This window comes from Dreissena polymorpha, chromosome 11 (assembly GCF_020536995.1).
Source record: "Dreissena polymorpha isolate Duluth1 chromosome 11, UMN_Dpol_1.0, whole genome shotgun sequence".
NCBI classification, from domain to species: Eukaryota; Metazoa; Mollusca; class Bivalvia; order Myida; family Dreissenidae; genus Dreissena; species Dreissena polymorpha.
This window is the reverse complement of record NC_068365.1, coordinates 59249434-59262360: the sequence shown is the minus strand read 5'-3', so window position 1 is coordinate 59262360 and position 12927 is coordinate 59249434. Positions and strand designations below refer to the sequence as shown.

General features: G+C 34.6%; 1 protein-coding gene across 6 annotated transcripts in view; it reads left to right on the top strand.

Annotated features, from left to right (window-relative positions):
• LOC127850236 (non-POU domain-containing octamer-binding protein-like) overlaps positions 1-12927 on the top strand; it is a 72492-nt gene that overhangs the window by 28232 nt on the left and 31333 nt on the right. For 2 of the 6 annotated variants that reach the window (XM_052383112.1, XM_052383113.1), the window contains exon 10: positions 4522-4566. The exons of the other annotated variants lie outside the window; for them this stretch is intronic. In XM_052383112.1, the coding sequence (XP_052239072.1) occupies positions 4522-4551 (30 nt within the window). In that variant the 3' untranslated portion in view covers positions 4552-4566. Of the gene's footprint in view, positions 1-4521; positions 4567-12927 lie in introns of those variants that run through there. 6 annotated transcript variants of the gene reach the window in all.

The following is a 12927-nucleotide window of genomic DNA, read 5'->3' as shown; positions in this document are numbered from 1 at the left end:
TACCCCCCTTTTTTATTTTTGAAAGATCGTCTGATAAATTATTGAATATGAACAATTTCTTCATGATGGCTTATGTTGTGTACTGTCAAGCACTCGAATAGTCGAGCGCGCTGTCCTCTGACAGCTCTTGTTAAAAAAAGCAATATCGATGCATTAAGTCCAGAATGACTTCCCCTTGAATATGAGAAAATTCGAAATCCTGCTTGTTTATGCAATTAATTCCACAGTTTTCATCCAATTATTTCCAAATTTGCACAGTATCTTTATATCAATGAGGACTTGAACCCTATTGAATATGAGCAGTATCGGAGAAATCAGTACACAAATATCTCCCCTTAAATTTGAAATATTCTCCTTGCTTGCGCGATTAAGTACACAGTTTCCAACTTATTCTTTCCAAACTTGCACAGTGTTTATAGCAGTAGAGCGATTCAGGCCCTCATGGGCCTCTTGTTGGTTCTTGGAGGCTTATTAGCAAAACAGATTGATAGTTTCCTGTTTCTGTTTTATGATGAAATATTAAGTTGATACTGTAAGAGTGATGGGCTTACTTTAAGTTAAAATCTTGTTTTTTTTAGTCTACTATTATTATCCTTATATTTGAATTGCTTTTCTTTTCATGTGATAAACTGGGTATTTGATGGTTTCCAAAGATTATCTATTTCATTTCAACATTGATAAAAAAAAAAAATATGTGTAAGTGGTACAGCGTTATTTACAAGAGGAAACACATATGTACTTAGTTTTATGTCTTATGAAATCAACAAATTTTCATTTTGTTTTATGCATGTCAGATGTACTTTTTAAACAAGTTGCATTGGGAGCGTGTCGTGCCATATTACTGTGAAAATTCAAAAGTTATTCATAATATTTAATGTTATTTACATTGTAATGTTGCTTGTTTGAAACTGACGGTGATTTACCGTTTATAACAAATTTTAGTTCCTTGCAAACCACTTTAAAGAATAAAAAAACACATTTCAGTACGCTCACCTGAATACTTACCTGAATAATATGAGTGGCTAGTAATTAAGCCATTCTCATATTTATTTATACTTTATGCAAGTATAACATTTCTAAATATATTCAGTATGAGCTTAATGCTTCCATTTACCTGTTAACTGTTGTGTAATACAAGATCTTAATTGATGCCATCCATGACCAGATATTACAGTTCAATATTAACTTTAAGTTATACTGAACTGGCATTGCTATGAAATTTTTTAGCCAAATTTACCATATTGCATGTACATCAGAATTTTAATTATATTTGATATTTATGGGTTATGTGCCTAACAATGATTCTTTAAACCTTGCATGGTTCTTTACCATGTATTTAGCCCATTCAATTTTTAAAATACAAAATATGACTGAAAAATGTCCGCAATTTTGCATTTGTGAAATAGTTTATGCTGTTACTTAAACAGCGACTAGTGTTACTGAATGGATATCTGTTAATGAGAATTTAAAATTGTTAACGTTTTATGATCATGAGAATAGGTTAGATTGCACTATAATTTGACAATTTTTAGAAAAATCTGTCAAGCCAGTGAGGGTCCTTTACAATGTAGTTTTTGTCTGTTAGTTTGTACTAACATGTATACTGTGATGTCTAATGCAGCGGAACCTTTTAGTTCCCCATAATCATAATGGTTAATCACATACATACCATGCTTATTACAGCAATGACTGGAGATTATACCATCAGGAATTCAGTTAAAAATGTTATGAAACATTCTGCTTTATATATAGACTTGGACCAATTTGGAATACCCCTTTTACGGTGATTTATTCAATACCTTGTTTGAAGTGCGGATGCATTAAGTTTTACATTCAACTTTATAAACTCCTATAAATTGGATATTCCCACGTTCTCAAATGTCACTTAGTATCTCTCATTACTCAACGCGTGCTGTCGGTGATAATTTGTGAAAACACAAACAAAGGCATATTAGCTCAACTATTATATATAAAGTGGAGCTATCCTACTCACCCCGGGGTTGGCGTTAAGGTTCCTGTTAGGTTTAGCGTGTGCAAATATTAAAGTTTGGGTACCACCCAAAATATTTTCATTGTCCCTTGACATATTGCCTTAATATATATGTCCCCTTCGAAGAAGAGGGGGTAAATTGTTTAAATCATTTCGGTCGGTCCCCCCCACCAGATGGTTTCCGGATGATAACTCAAGAACGCTTAGGCCTAGGGTCATGAAACTTCAGAGTTACATTGATCATGACTGGCAGATGAACCCTATTGATTTTCAGGTCAAAGGTCAAGGTCCCAGTGACTCAAAATAGTAAATGGTTTCCCGATGATAACCTCAAGAATGCTTAGGCCTAGGATCATGAAACTTAAAAGGTACATTGATCATGACTGGCAGATGACCCCTATTGATTTTCAGGTAACTAGGTCAAGGTCAAGGTCACAGTGACTCGAAACAGTAAAATGGTTTCCCAGACGATAACTCAAGAATGCTTACGCCTAGGATCATGAAACTTTCATAAGGTACATTAATCATGACTGGCAGATGACCCCTATTGATTTTCAGGTCAAAGGTCAAGGCCACAGTGACTCAAAACAATAAAATCTTCCTGATGATATCTCAAGAATAATTAGGCCTAGGATCATGAAACTTCATATAGGTACATTGATCATGACTGGCAGATGACCCCTATTGATTTTCAGGTCACTAGGTCACAGGTTATGGTCACAGTGACAAAAAAATATTCACACACAATGTCTGCCCACTACAACCTGACAGCCCATATGGGGGGCATGCATGTTTTACAACAGCCCTTGTTTGCATACTTCTTTACCAACATTGACCCCAACCTATAAACACGAGCAGACAACTGTATCAAGCATTTTGTAAGAATTATGGCCCTTTTTTCACTTACAATATGTATATTATTGATAAATCTATGTTAAAGTTTGCGTAATCTATGTCTAAAGTTTGCCGTACCACCCTCAAATATTTTGCATTGTCCCTTGACATATTGCTTTCATATTTGCTCAAACTTCTTTTACCAACCTTATCAACCATGACCCCAATCTATAAACAGAGCAGACAAACTGTATCAGCATTTTGTAAGAAATTTTCACTTTTAATATGCCATTACTTTAGTTACATTGCCATAACTTCTTTATTTATGATCAGATTTTATTAATACTTATACAAAACAACACTTACCTGAATACCACAAGTGGATTCCACCCAAACAATACCCCATGCCCAACCCAGAATCCCTTTCTTTTTCCTTTTTTTATTTTTGAAAGATCGTCTTATAAATGAGCACACCCCACATTATACCCCCCTCTCAACCTCCCCACCCCCCTATCCAACCCAAACGATTTTTTTTCTTTAAAACCTGGTTACAAAAAATAAATATTTATTTTTGAAGGACCCGTCCAAACTTCCCACTCAAGCTATAACTATCAAACTTGAAATACATTCTTATAGTTTGGTTTTATGTCTTTACAAAGGTTCAATAGATTGTGGAAAATATACCTGAACTATTACCCTTGACCGTATTGAATAATTGAACAATTTCCCCATGATGTCTTATGTTATACTGTCAAGCACTCGAATAGTCGAGCGTGATGTCCCTGACAGCTCTTTTTTCATATTATTATGCGACCACTTTAATTTCTTAACAGCTACCTTCTTGACACTACCAAGCAATTTGATTATGTCGAAAAAAGCCCTTCAGCCCGCATGAGAACGTTGTTGTTAATAATGTGAAAATAAAAATAGCGTCTATATGAATTGCTAAAAAAAGTGTTGTATCAATTTAAAATAAGCTCTACTTTTTTAATTGAAATTTAAGTGTAACTGGGCGTATAACATGGTCGAGTTCCATGGTATCACTTGGTCACACATTCAGGCAATGACACTGAGCCGTAGCTCATCTCTGGGTTGTATGGTTGTTGAATTGGGGCATGGTTTTTTCTTTGTAAAAAGAGGAGACTTCTTACCAGAAACAAATCCACTGTCCATATACTCGGTGTAAATATGACCACCAACCAGATGTATGATAATGTAACACTTATGATATTTTTAAGGTGTTTGATTAATCACATTTATATTGATTTTAATAGTTGGTGCGAGGACGTTTCAGATACGCAGTTTGATGTCCTTTCCACGTTCTGATCTGGATTGAAAAATGTCCTAATATTATTCTGTTGAAATCTCCAAAAGCAGCGTGTTAGACTTAATTGTTATTTTGGACAGTACAAGTAATCCTGTTGAAAGTAGCACTAAGCAATATTTGTGGGGTTGGGTAGGAGTTGTTTTGAAAGTCATTGGCCTGTGTGACCTATGTGACTGTTAATAGTTGAATTTACTGGTTCTGTCATGTATGTCATATACATAGCCCTTCTCGTGTTACTGCTACGATTATGTAATATGATATGGAGTTGCATTGGAGTAATGCACTGGCTGGGTAACAGGCTATAACATGTAAAACGTTCTTAGAAGTAAACACCATATTAAATGTTGTTATCACTTTCTCACCCATACAGCAACGTGCAGGACCAGTTGGGCCGCCATGACGATTTTCCGGCCCCCAGAAGCCCCCCGGACAAGGGGAATTTCCCACCCCACCTGGTTCTGGGTGGCAGGTTCCCTGTCCTGGGGGTCCATGGGGCCAAATAACCCCAACATGCGTGGAGGCGACAGAAGAGAACCACCTCGTAGGGATGACTTTGATGCTAAACGAATGAGAAGGTTCTAACGCTATGAGTAGAAAAGCAGGTTGTGGATCTCACAAGATTGGAATTTGAAGTTTTGATTGAACGATCTGAGTTTAATTGACTGTGTATGGCATTCTCCTCAATTGAGAACATATGTGAAGTTTATGTTTTAATATTATGAATGTAATTTTACACGTATATCCTTTATTGGATATTTCAGTAAGATTTGAGGAAGTGATTTAAATTGTTTCTATTAGTCAATATATTTATCGGACATCTGGTGATTGTATTACTACCGTGAAAGATTTGTCCATACTGAATTTGCCAGATTGCTTAAAAAGACTTTGACACTATTGGTGAAGAAGCAAAATGACATTTCTTTTTCTAAAATGTGTTTAGGTAAAAACAATTTAAAAAAGACAAAAAACTGAAAAACAGCCTACACTTAGGTTTATACAGTTTTATAAAGACAAATGTTGACTTGCATGAACTATTACTAAAACCATGAAACGCATATTTTCAAGACATGTTACAATTATTGCTCTGAGCGCATTATTTTCGGAATTCTGAAATAAGTATTTGCTGAGCAGACGAATACAACGTTTAAGAAGTTATCAGATTATATATATCAAATTCTTTATTACTGTTCTGCCATTGGTAATGTTTTATTTGTAAATAGTTATATTTCGTAGAGCATGTTGTGCTGTAAGATGTGTTTTACATTTTCACGATTTTTATTACATTTGAATTCATTTAAACCATTTTACCGATCTACCTAGATGTAGTCTTTTCATTTCATACCCATTCTAGCTTGAGTTAAATGTGGTGCATGTCATTAAGAAATGGACTTGAGGAAACTTCTTTGTTCTTTGTAACTTGCATATTTCCTGTGTAATAATCATGAATAAATTCGTTTGTGTTGTAAAACATTGCGTCCAATTATAACTGCTCTACACACTTAATGGAACTCAGTTAATCAATAAGATGGAACCGTGATTAATGTTTGAACTGTTTTATTTTGCTAACAGATTTGGGGATACGCATTAGAGTTCTCTTTGTGTTTAATGTAAATATCTAATTTAAATTAAAAAAAATATTTTATCACTATATACTCTTGAGAGATACGTTAAGTTATGTGTAAAAATCAGTGGGAGCGATGCACATTTAACTTATCAGAACCGCTCAGATATGTTAACTATCGTTTACATGTTTAGGGCTTCTCCTGGCTAAAAATTTCTTTAGCCAAAGTTGCCTTACTATGGCTAAATTATTTTATTTGTATGTCCCCCACCTCTATATTGGGGGACATATCGTTTTTGCCCTGTCGGTTGGTCTGTTCGTTGGTCTGTTTGGTCAAACTTTAACATTTGCCATTACTTTTGCAATATTGAAGGTACATGTAGCAACTTCATATTTGGCATGCATGTGTATCTCATGGAGCTGCACATTTTGAGTGGTGGAATGTCAAGGTCAAAGGTAAAAAAAAGTCAAAGCGGCGCAGAAGGGGACATAGTGTATCTGACAAACACATTTCTTGTTTTGGGTATTTTTAAGTTTGTATGAAGAAAAAAATGTAGCCAAATAGAATTTTCTTTAGCCAAATAGGTCAATTTGTAGCCATTGGCTAATTTGGCGAATGGCAGAGTAAGCCCTGCATGTTGACATTAAGTTTGACCTGATGGTTTAGTTGATTGGGATGAACAACACTGCATAAATCTTCTCATGATCTTTATTTAAGGACAATATTTCAGTGAATCACCTGCAACTTAGTATTTGAATAATTGAACAACATTTCAAAATTGTCTATGGGAAGAGCAATTTCACTTTAATAGACTCTTTATCGACTCCTTATCTGTCATTGAAAACAAAAATTAAAGAAGAACATTGCATCAGGGATGATAAAACATCTATTCTAATAAAATACCAAAATGCATTTCCGATATCTTTGTACATGTGAATAATATGGTATGCTTTTCTCTGATATGCATTCGACGTTCACTGACTAGCTTTTAGTCAGGAAAGAAAAACGCTGAAGTCGTGGCAACATTCACAATATATGGGTCATTAATGAAGCTAAACAGTGAATAAAAAGACTGCATTGTTAGTTTTTTAAAACATAAGAACATCGATAAAAATGTGATTAAGATTGATCGAATGTAAATGTGCACAGGACATAGTGGATAGTCTGTCACATTTCTGAGAGTTCATGGTTGTAAATATACACTTTGTAAGAAGAGGGGCTTACAATGAACAAATCTCTGGTTTAAGTATAATGAAATATTATATTTGCAATTTTGCATTAATTTCCTGAGACAGAAAACCTTTGGTCGACAGAAGACACAGTGGATGGGAGTAATCTGCCACATTTATGTAAGATGAATATATGGCTGTGCACATACCTCCAGCAACTGATAAGTTAGAAACATTCTGGATTCACCATGGAAGTCTGTGTATCTGTTATTCTGTCTACCTGCTTGTCTGTTGTCTGTCCATAGGCACGATATTTTTTATGAAGTTATTGATCACTTCACGGTTTAGGAAGGAAGTAATTGTCACAACTATCTGATGCTTGTATAGTTATTTGTTTTACATGTACTTATCATATGAATGATGTATTTATCTGAACAAGAGAAGGACGTGGGTGTTTCTTTTATGTTTACTTTCAATTCCAGTATTGAAGGCAAGAGTTGTGTTGAGTTGTTAATCGACAAGGGCTATCCTTTCATTTGCGATCAATATCGTAACAAATGTGATCAGCACTGCCAATTTGCTTTTAGCTTTCTTTTTATGGTGAGCTTTTTATATAATTTGCTTTCTGTCATAGTGTGTATTTTATTGCAATATATTATTTAAAAACATAGCCGTTTAAACGGGATAGGTTTTAATGAAATTGCAAAAGAGTGATCATTGTGTGAATCTCTTGAAAAATGTTTGAACTTTTCAAGTGCAAATGATGAGATTTGAAAAGTGGTAACCTAATAATAGTTTACTACAAGTCACGAGGTTCAATGTTTGTTATGGAACATATTGTTGCCATATCAAATCTGGTAAGATAATTTAGAGGGTCACAATTTATTTGTTTAACCAAATAAAAATCACTATTTTCCAGATTTGTTGAAATGATATGAAACTTGTTATACGTTCACAACTGGTCATGCACCGGGGATCTGTTTCTGTTATTTATAAACATAACTTTAAAAACTATTTTCTCGAAATAAACAATGCCCATAAATACATATTGTGTATGGTTGTGCAATGGCGTTCTGCACTTAAAAATGTGTTCGAAGGCAGAGAAGTTCACAACTGGCGACATGCGGGGTCGACGTGTTTTTTTATAGTTAATTGGCATTCAACATTTAAACAGTACTCGTGTGAATAATACATTATTATCAACTATATTATGTTTATCATTTGATGAGACATTTTGGTGTAGTAAATGTAGTTTTTAAGTACATGCATATTTCTAGTTTCTCTGTGTTAATAACGCAAAAAAATATTCATCAATCACACACAATGACGACCTTTCGAGTAACTCAAAACATCATCTGTACATAGGTTTGATTTACTCTAGTTTTTTAGTAATAACAACTATTCACGTATGGAAGAAATTCTCTGACGTTTATTTAAAGCCTCTGCTCTCGGGAACCTTTCTTATATATTTAGACATATTTAGTCCCCTACCGGTTTCACCGGACGGGACTTATGGTTTTGTCTCCGTCTGTCCGTCACACTTTTCTGGATCCTGCGATAATTTAAAAAGTTTTGAATATTTTTTCATGAAACTTGGAAAATGGATAGATGGCAATATGGACATTATGCACGTCATTTCATTTTGTTCTTACGTCAAAAATTGTGGTTGCTATGGCAACAAATAGACTAGAAATAGTGCTGAAAATGGTGTTTTTTCTGCATCCTGCGATAACTTTTAAAGTTCTTAATATTTTTTCATGAAACTTGGAACATATAAAGATGGCAATGTGGACATTATGCACGTCATTTCATTTTGTTCCTACGTCAAAAATTGTGGTTGCTATGGCAACAAATAGACTAGAAATAGTGCTGATAATGGTGTTTTTTCTGGATCCTGCGATAACTTTAAAATTTCTTATTTTTTTTTTCATGAAACTTGCAACATGGATATACAGCAATATGAACATTATGCACGTCATTTCATTTTGTTCCTACGTCAAAAATTGTGGTTGCTATGGCAACAAATAGACTAGAAATAGTGGTGAAAATGGTGATTTTTTCTGGATCCTGCGATAACTTTAAAAGTTCTTAATATTTTTTCATGAAACTAGCAACATAGATAGATGCCAATATGGACATTATGCGCGTCATTTCATTTTGTTCTTACGTCAAAAATTGTGGTTGCTATGGCAACAAATAGACTAGAAATAGTGCTGAAAATGGTGGGTTTTTTCTGGATCCTGCTATAACTTTAAAAGTTCCTAATATTTTTTCATGAAACTTGGAACATGGATAGATGGCAATATGGACATTATGCACGTCATTTAATTTTGTTCCTATGTCAAAAATTGTGGTTGCTATGCAATCAAAAAAAAATTCTGAAAATGGTGAAATTTCTGACAATGGTGGAGCCGGTAGGGGACTTTTATTGCTTGGCAATAGTCTTGTTTATATGTTGTTTTCAATATTAACTTGTTTTTGTCTACATTTTTATTTCGTCATCATTTACCAGGAAGTTGTCCCACCTCCACTAAAGTACACTGAGCGTTTGATTCCACCAGGTGGTGCTTTGTTGTGACACCTTTGTTTTATGCATGAGATCATGTGATAACGACCAGATGTGGGTGACCATTCTCAACCAACCAGCTTTTCTGACGATGAAAAGGCCAGAGAATGTTCTTCAATGGAATCGGTATTGAACGTGCTCTAAATAAGCACAAAATGGTTTCGAAGATGGAAGTTTTGTCTTTAAAAAGATATTTTAAATTTAATGGAGCTTGTTTAACCCTTTCCAACTCAAAAGCAAAGTAAAAATGGCAATGAGCAAGCAGTATAAAACCAGTTACTCGCAGTCTGTTCAGTTTTTATGCAGTTTGCTGCTTCTCAGTATCTAAAAGCTGTAAATGAAGCCTTAAAAATTTGAATTAAGTAAGAAATGTCTTTTATTAAATTGAACTTTATAAGGTACTACAAATGCATGAAGAACGGATCCAAGTGGTTAAGGGTTAAATTAGTTTATAGAAAAATATTTGCATCAGCTTTGTGCACGTGTTGTGTATAATCGCAATTGACATGTCAGCGTTTGATAACCATATTACTGATGCTCATAAAATAAAGTAGCAGCAGAAGTAACATCTAGAAGACTCTGGTTTTATATCTGTACTTTCAATGGACAAAAAATTAATGTTATTTTTTTCTTAAAACAAATTTAACATGATGTCGGCAAAGTATTTTGGTTAAATATGCTAACAAGCGACCAATATTCGCTTGATGATGTAGTTTGTTGTTCTTTCACAAGTTTTATTCAATATTTAGGTGCTGTAGAGAGGGAAACACGTTTTAAGCTCACATGAGAACACTGTTTATGGCGAGCTTTTGTGATCGCCTTCTATCCGTCGTTCGTCTTTCTATCTGCGTTGTAAACATTTGCACAGTAGTAAATAAATAAACAAACTTGTACTTCAAACAACACGTTTAAAACGGAATCTATATTGATTTATAATCAGTCATTCCATCCATCGAATTACGCACTATCAAATAGATCACATTTGTTTAGTAGTACGTTTGTTGGTTGGTTTGTTCATTTATCAAGTGAATATTACTCCATACCATCAGTGTTTTATCTTCATGACTTCATTCAGTCACTCCTCTTGAATTCATACCGTCAGTGTTAAGTATTCATCACTTTATTCAGTCGCTCCTCTTGACCAAACCCTTCATTCACACAAATGACAAACCCACACAGACCCCTTTCTCATCCTCTGTCACCTTTGAAATCTCGCATGCATTTGAACATACTTTGAAATCACGCTCTACATTCATCACACCCTTACCAAAACATTGTTGCGAAGTCCTGATTAAATACTGAACTTCTGATATAAAACGTTTATTTATCGTCTGATAGACAATTTACTTGCAGCCAATATGGTCCTTTTGAGCGCCATAGAGAAGTTCGCGCGCGATGACGATATTCCCGGAAATTGTTTGAAAGTAAGCTGAACATAGTTTGTTGATATGGTTACTGTGGAATGGAAGACGTACGGATTTTTGCAAAATGTATTGAAGTTTGTTGACGGAGCAACACCTTAATGTTGTATACCAAGTGTTTGATGATAAGACTTTTTACCATGGGGTTTCGAAGCATTGGTATAAAAATTATTGGTTGATAACCAGTAGATAAATCTTTAAGCTGACGCGTGTTGTGTGATGATTAACACTAATGCTACTTGTGAGTGTACTGAATAACATGCATTATGTGATTTTATTTTGTTGCGTAGATTTGAACCAATATTCAGAACTGTTGACCAGCTGTGCCAAAGAAAATATATGCATGTGCGTTTGAACGTTATTAACATCTTTCAAATGCATGTACTGGTCAAAGTATATTGGCATTGGTGCCTCTGTGATCAGACGGTTCTATTTCGCTGCATAGACGTTCCACTAGATCAATACAAAGAACATTCACAGACTGTGATCCAGCTGATCAGGTATATTACAATTAAAAGTAGCAGTGCATCTCATAGTTCTTTGTTATAAGTTGCATACAAAGATCCTCCCTGTTCACCACATTTATCACAATTTTGAAGTAATGTTTAAGGTAGTACAACTGTTATCATTTCCCGCGTTTTTTTGGTAAGATCGGTTAACGTCGGCTTATGTCGGTAAATATCGTAACTGAAGTTGTGAGATGTCCGTTTTGTTCGGTTTATTATTAACAAAGTATAAATCTTAAATAAAACATGTTTTATATAATTCAATAATAGATTGTATCTATACCTTATATAAGCAATCTACGTAGTTTCACAGATTTAAACGACAACAACAAAACTCCAAATTATTCAATCGTTTCGCGTTGCAACGATTTATAATTTTTAGGTTTTTAAATCGTCAAAAGATGCATATAATGGCTATATTAGACCATGACAAATGTTCAGTAATACTGTTTCCTCACAAATATCATAACTTAACCGAAAATTTGCGAATCTGAAACAACTTTATTTCAATTTTGTCAATTTACCAAACCGTGAAAAGATCCCTTTAATACATTAGTCAATATGGTGGAATAATTCTCTTTAAATTAATTAAAAATAATATGTATCACGGTATTGTTGAAAACACATTAAGAATCTATTATTGACATATCTTCATTTAACATTTTTCTGGTCTAAAGAAAATTCCAGGTCACCTAGTTCACAGATAGCGTCTATATTATATAACGATTCTTTCACTGGCCGCGAACTCAGGTCAGCACATAAGCGTATTCGAAGACGCAGCTATGACCTGTAAATAAACCACACACTAACCGCAAACTGACCAGTGATACCTCGCGGGTTAAGATGCAATGCATTAAAGTGAGGCCACGCTTCCACTGCTCTTAATACTTTTACATGTTAACAGGAATATTGAAGTCAGTACTAAATATGACAACATAGCCTTTTAAGTAGAAACGCTGTTGCCTGTAAAAATAAAAGGTGCACGCACAAACTGTATTGATGTCGAGATTGAGTGTAAAACTGTTCTGTCTATTAAGCCCTTTCATTAGAGATAAAAATGTTTCATGCTGAACACGCAGTAAAACAGTATTACAAAGACGCGGACATGTTTCCAATGTTCTGGTGGAATGCTTAAATCAGCCTATGGGATAAATGAAGTCTATTCATTCTGAACTAGCCGCGGGAAGTTTTATTAGAATTTTATTGGACAGTTACAAAGGTCAGGTAAGGTGAAAAGCTGGCGTATTCAGCTTCGCCGAAAAAACTAGAGCAAATAAAACCTATGCACAGGAGATTCGAAGAACGCGCGTATAAATATATAAAATATATACGGATGCTTAGCGTGTGGCCGGTTGACTCATATGTTTAGATTTCACTTCCATTCTTCTTTTGGTTTTCTGTTTCGTTATCTATAGGTTTATGACCAGCAATACGTATAATGTAAAATAAGCCGCGAAAACTCCGCGTAACATCCCGTACTGCGTGTGATGCAGCGAAGAACTGCACAGAAAAAGATACTCGCTATCCTTGATCTCATTTATTGAGCTCTTTA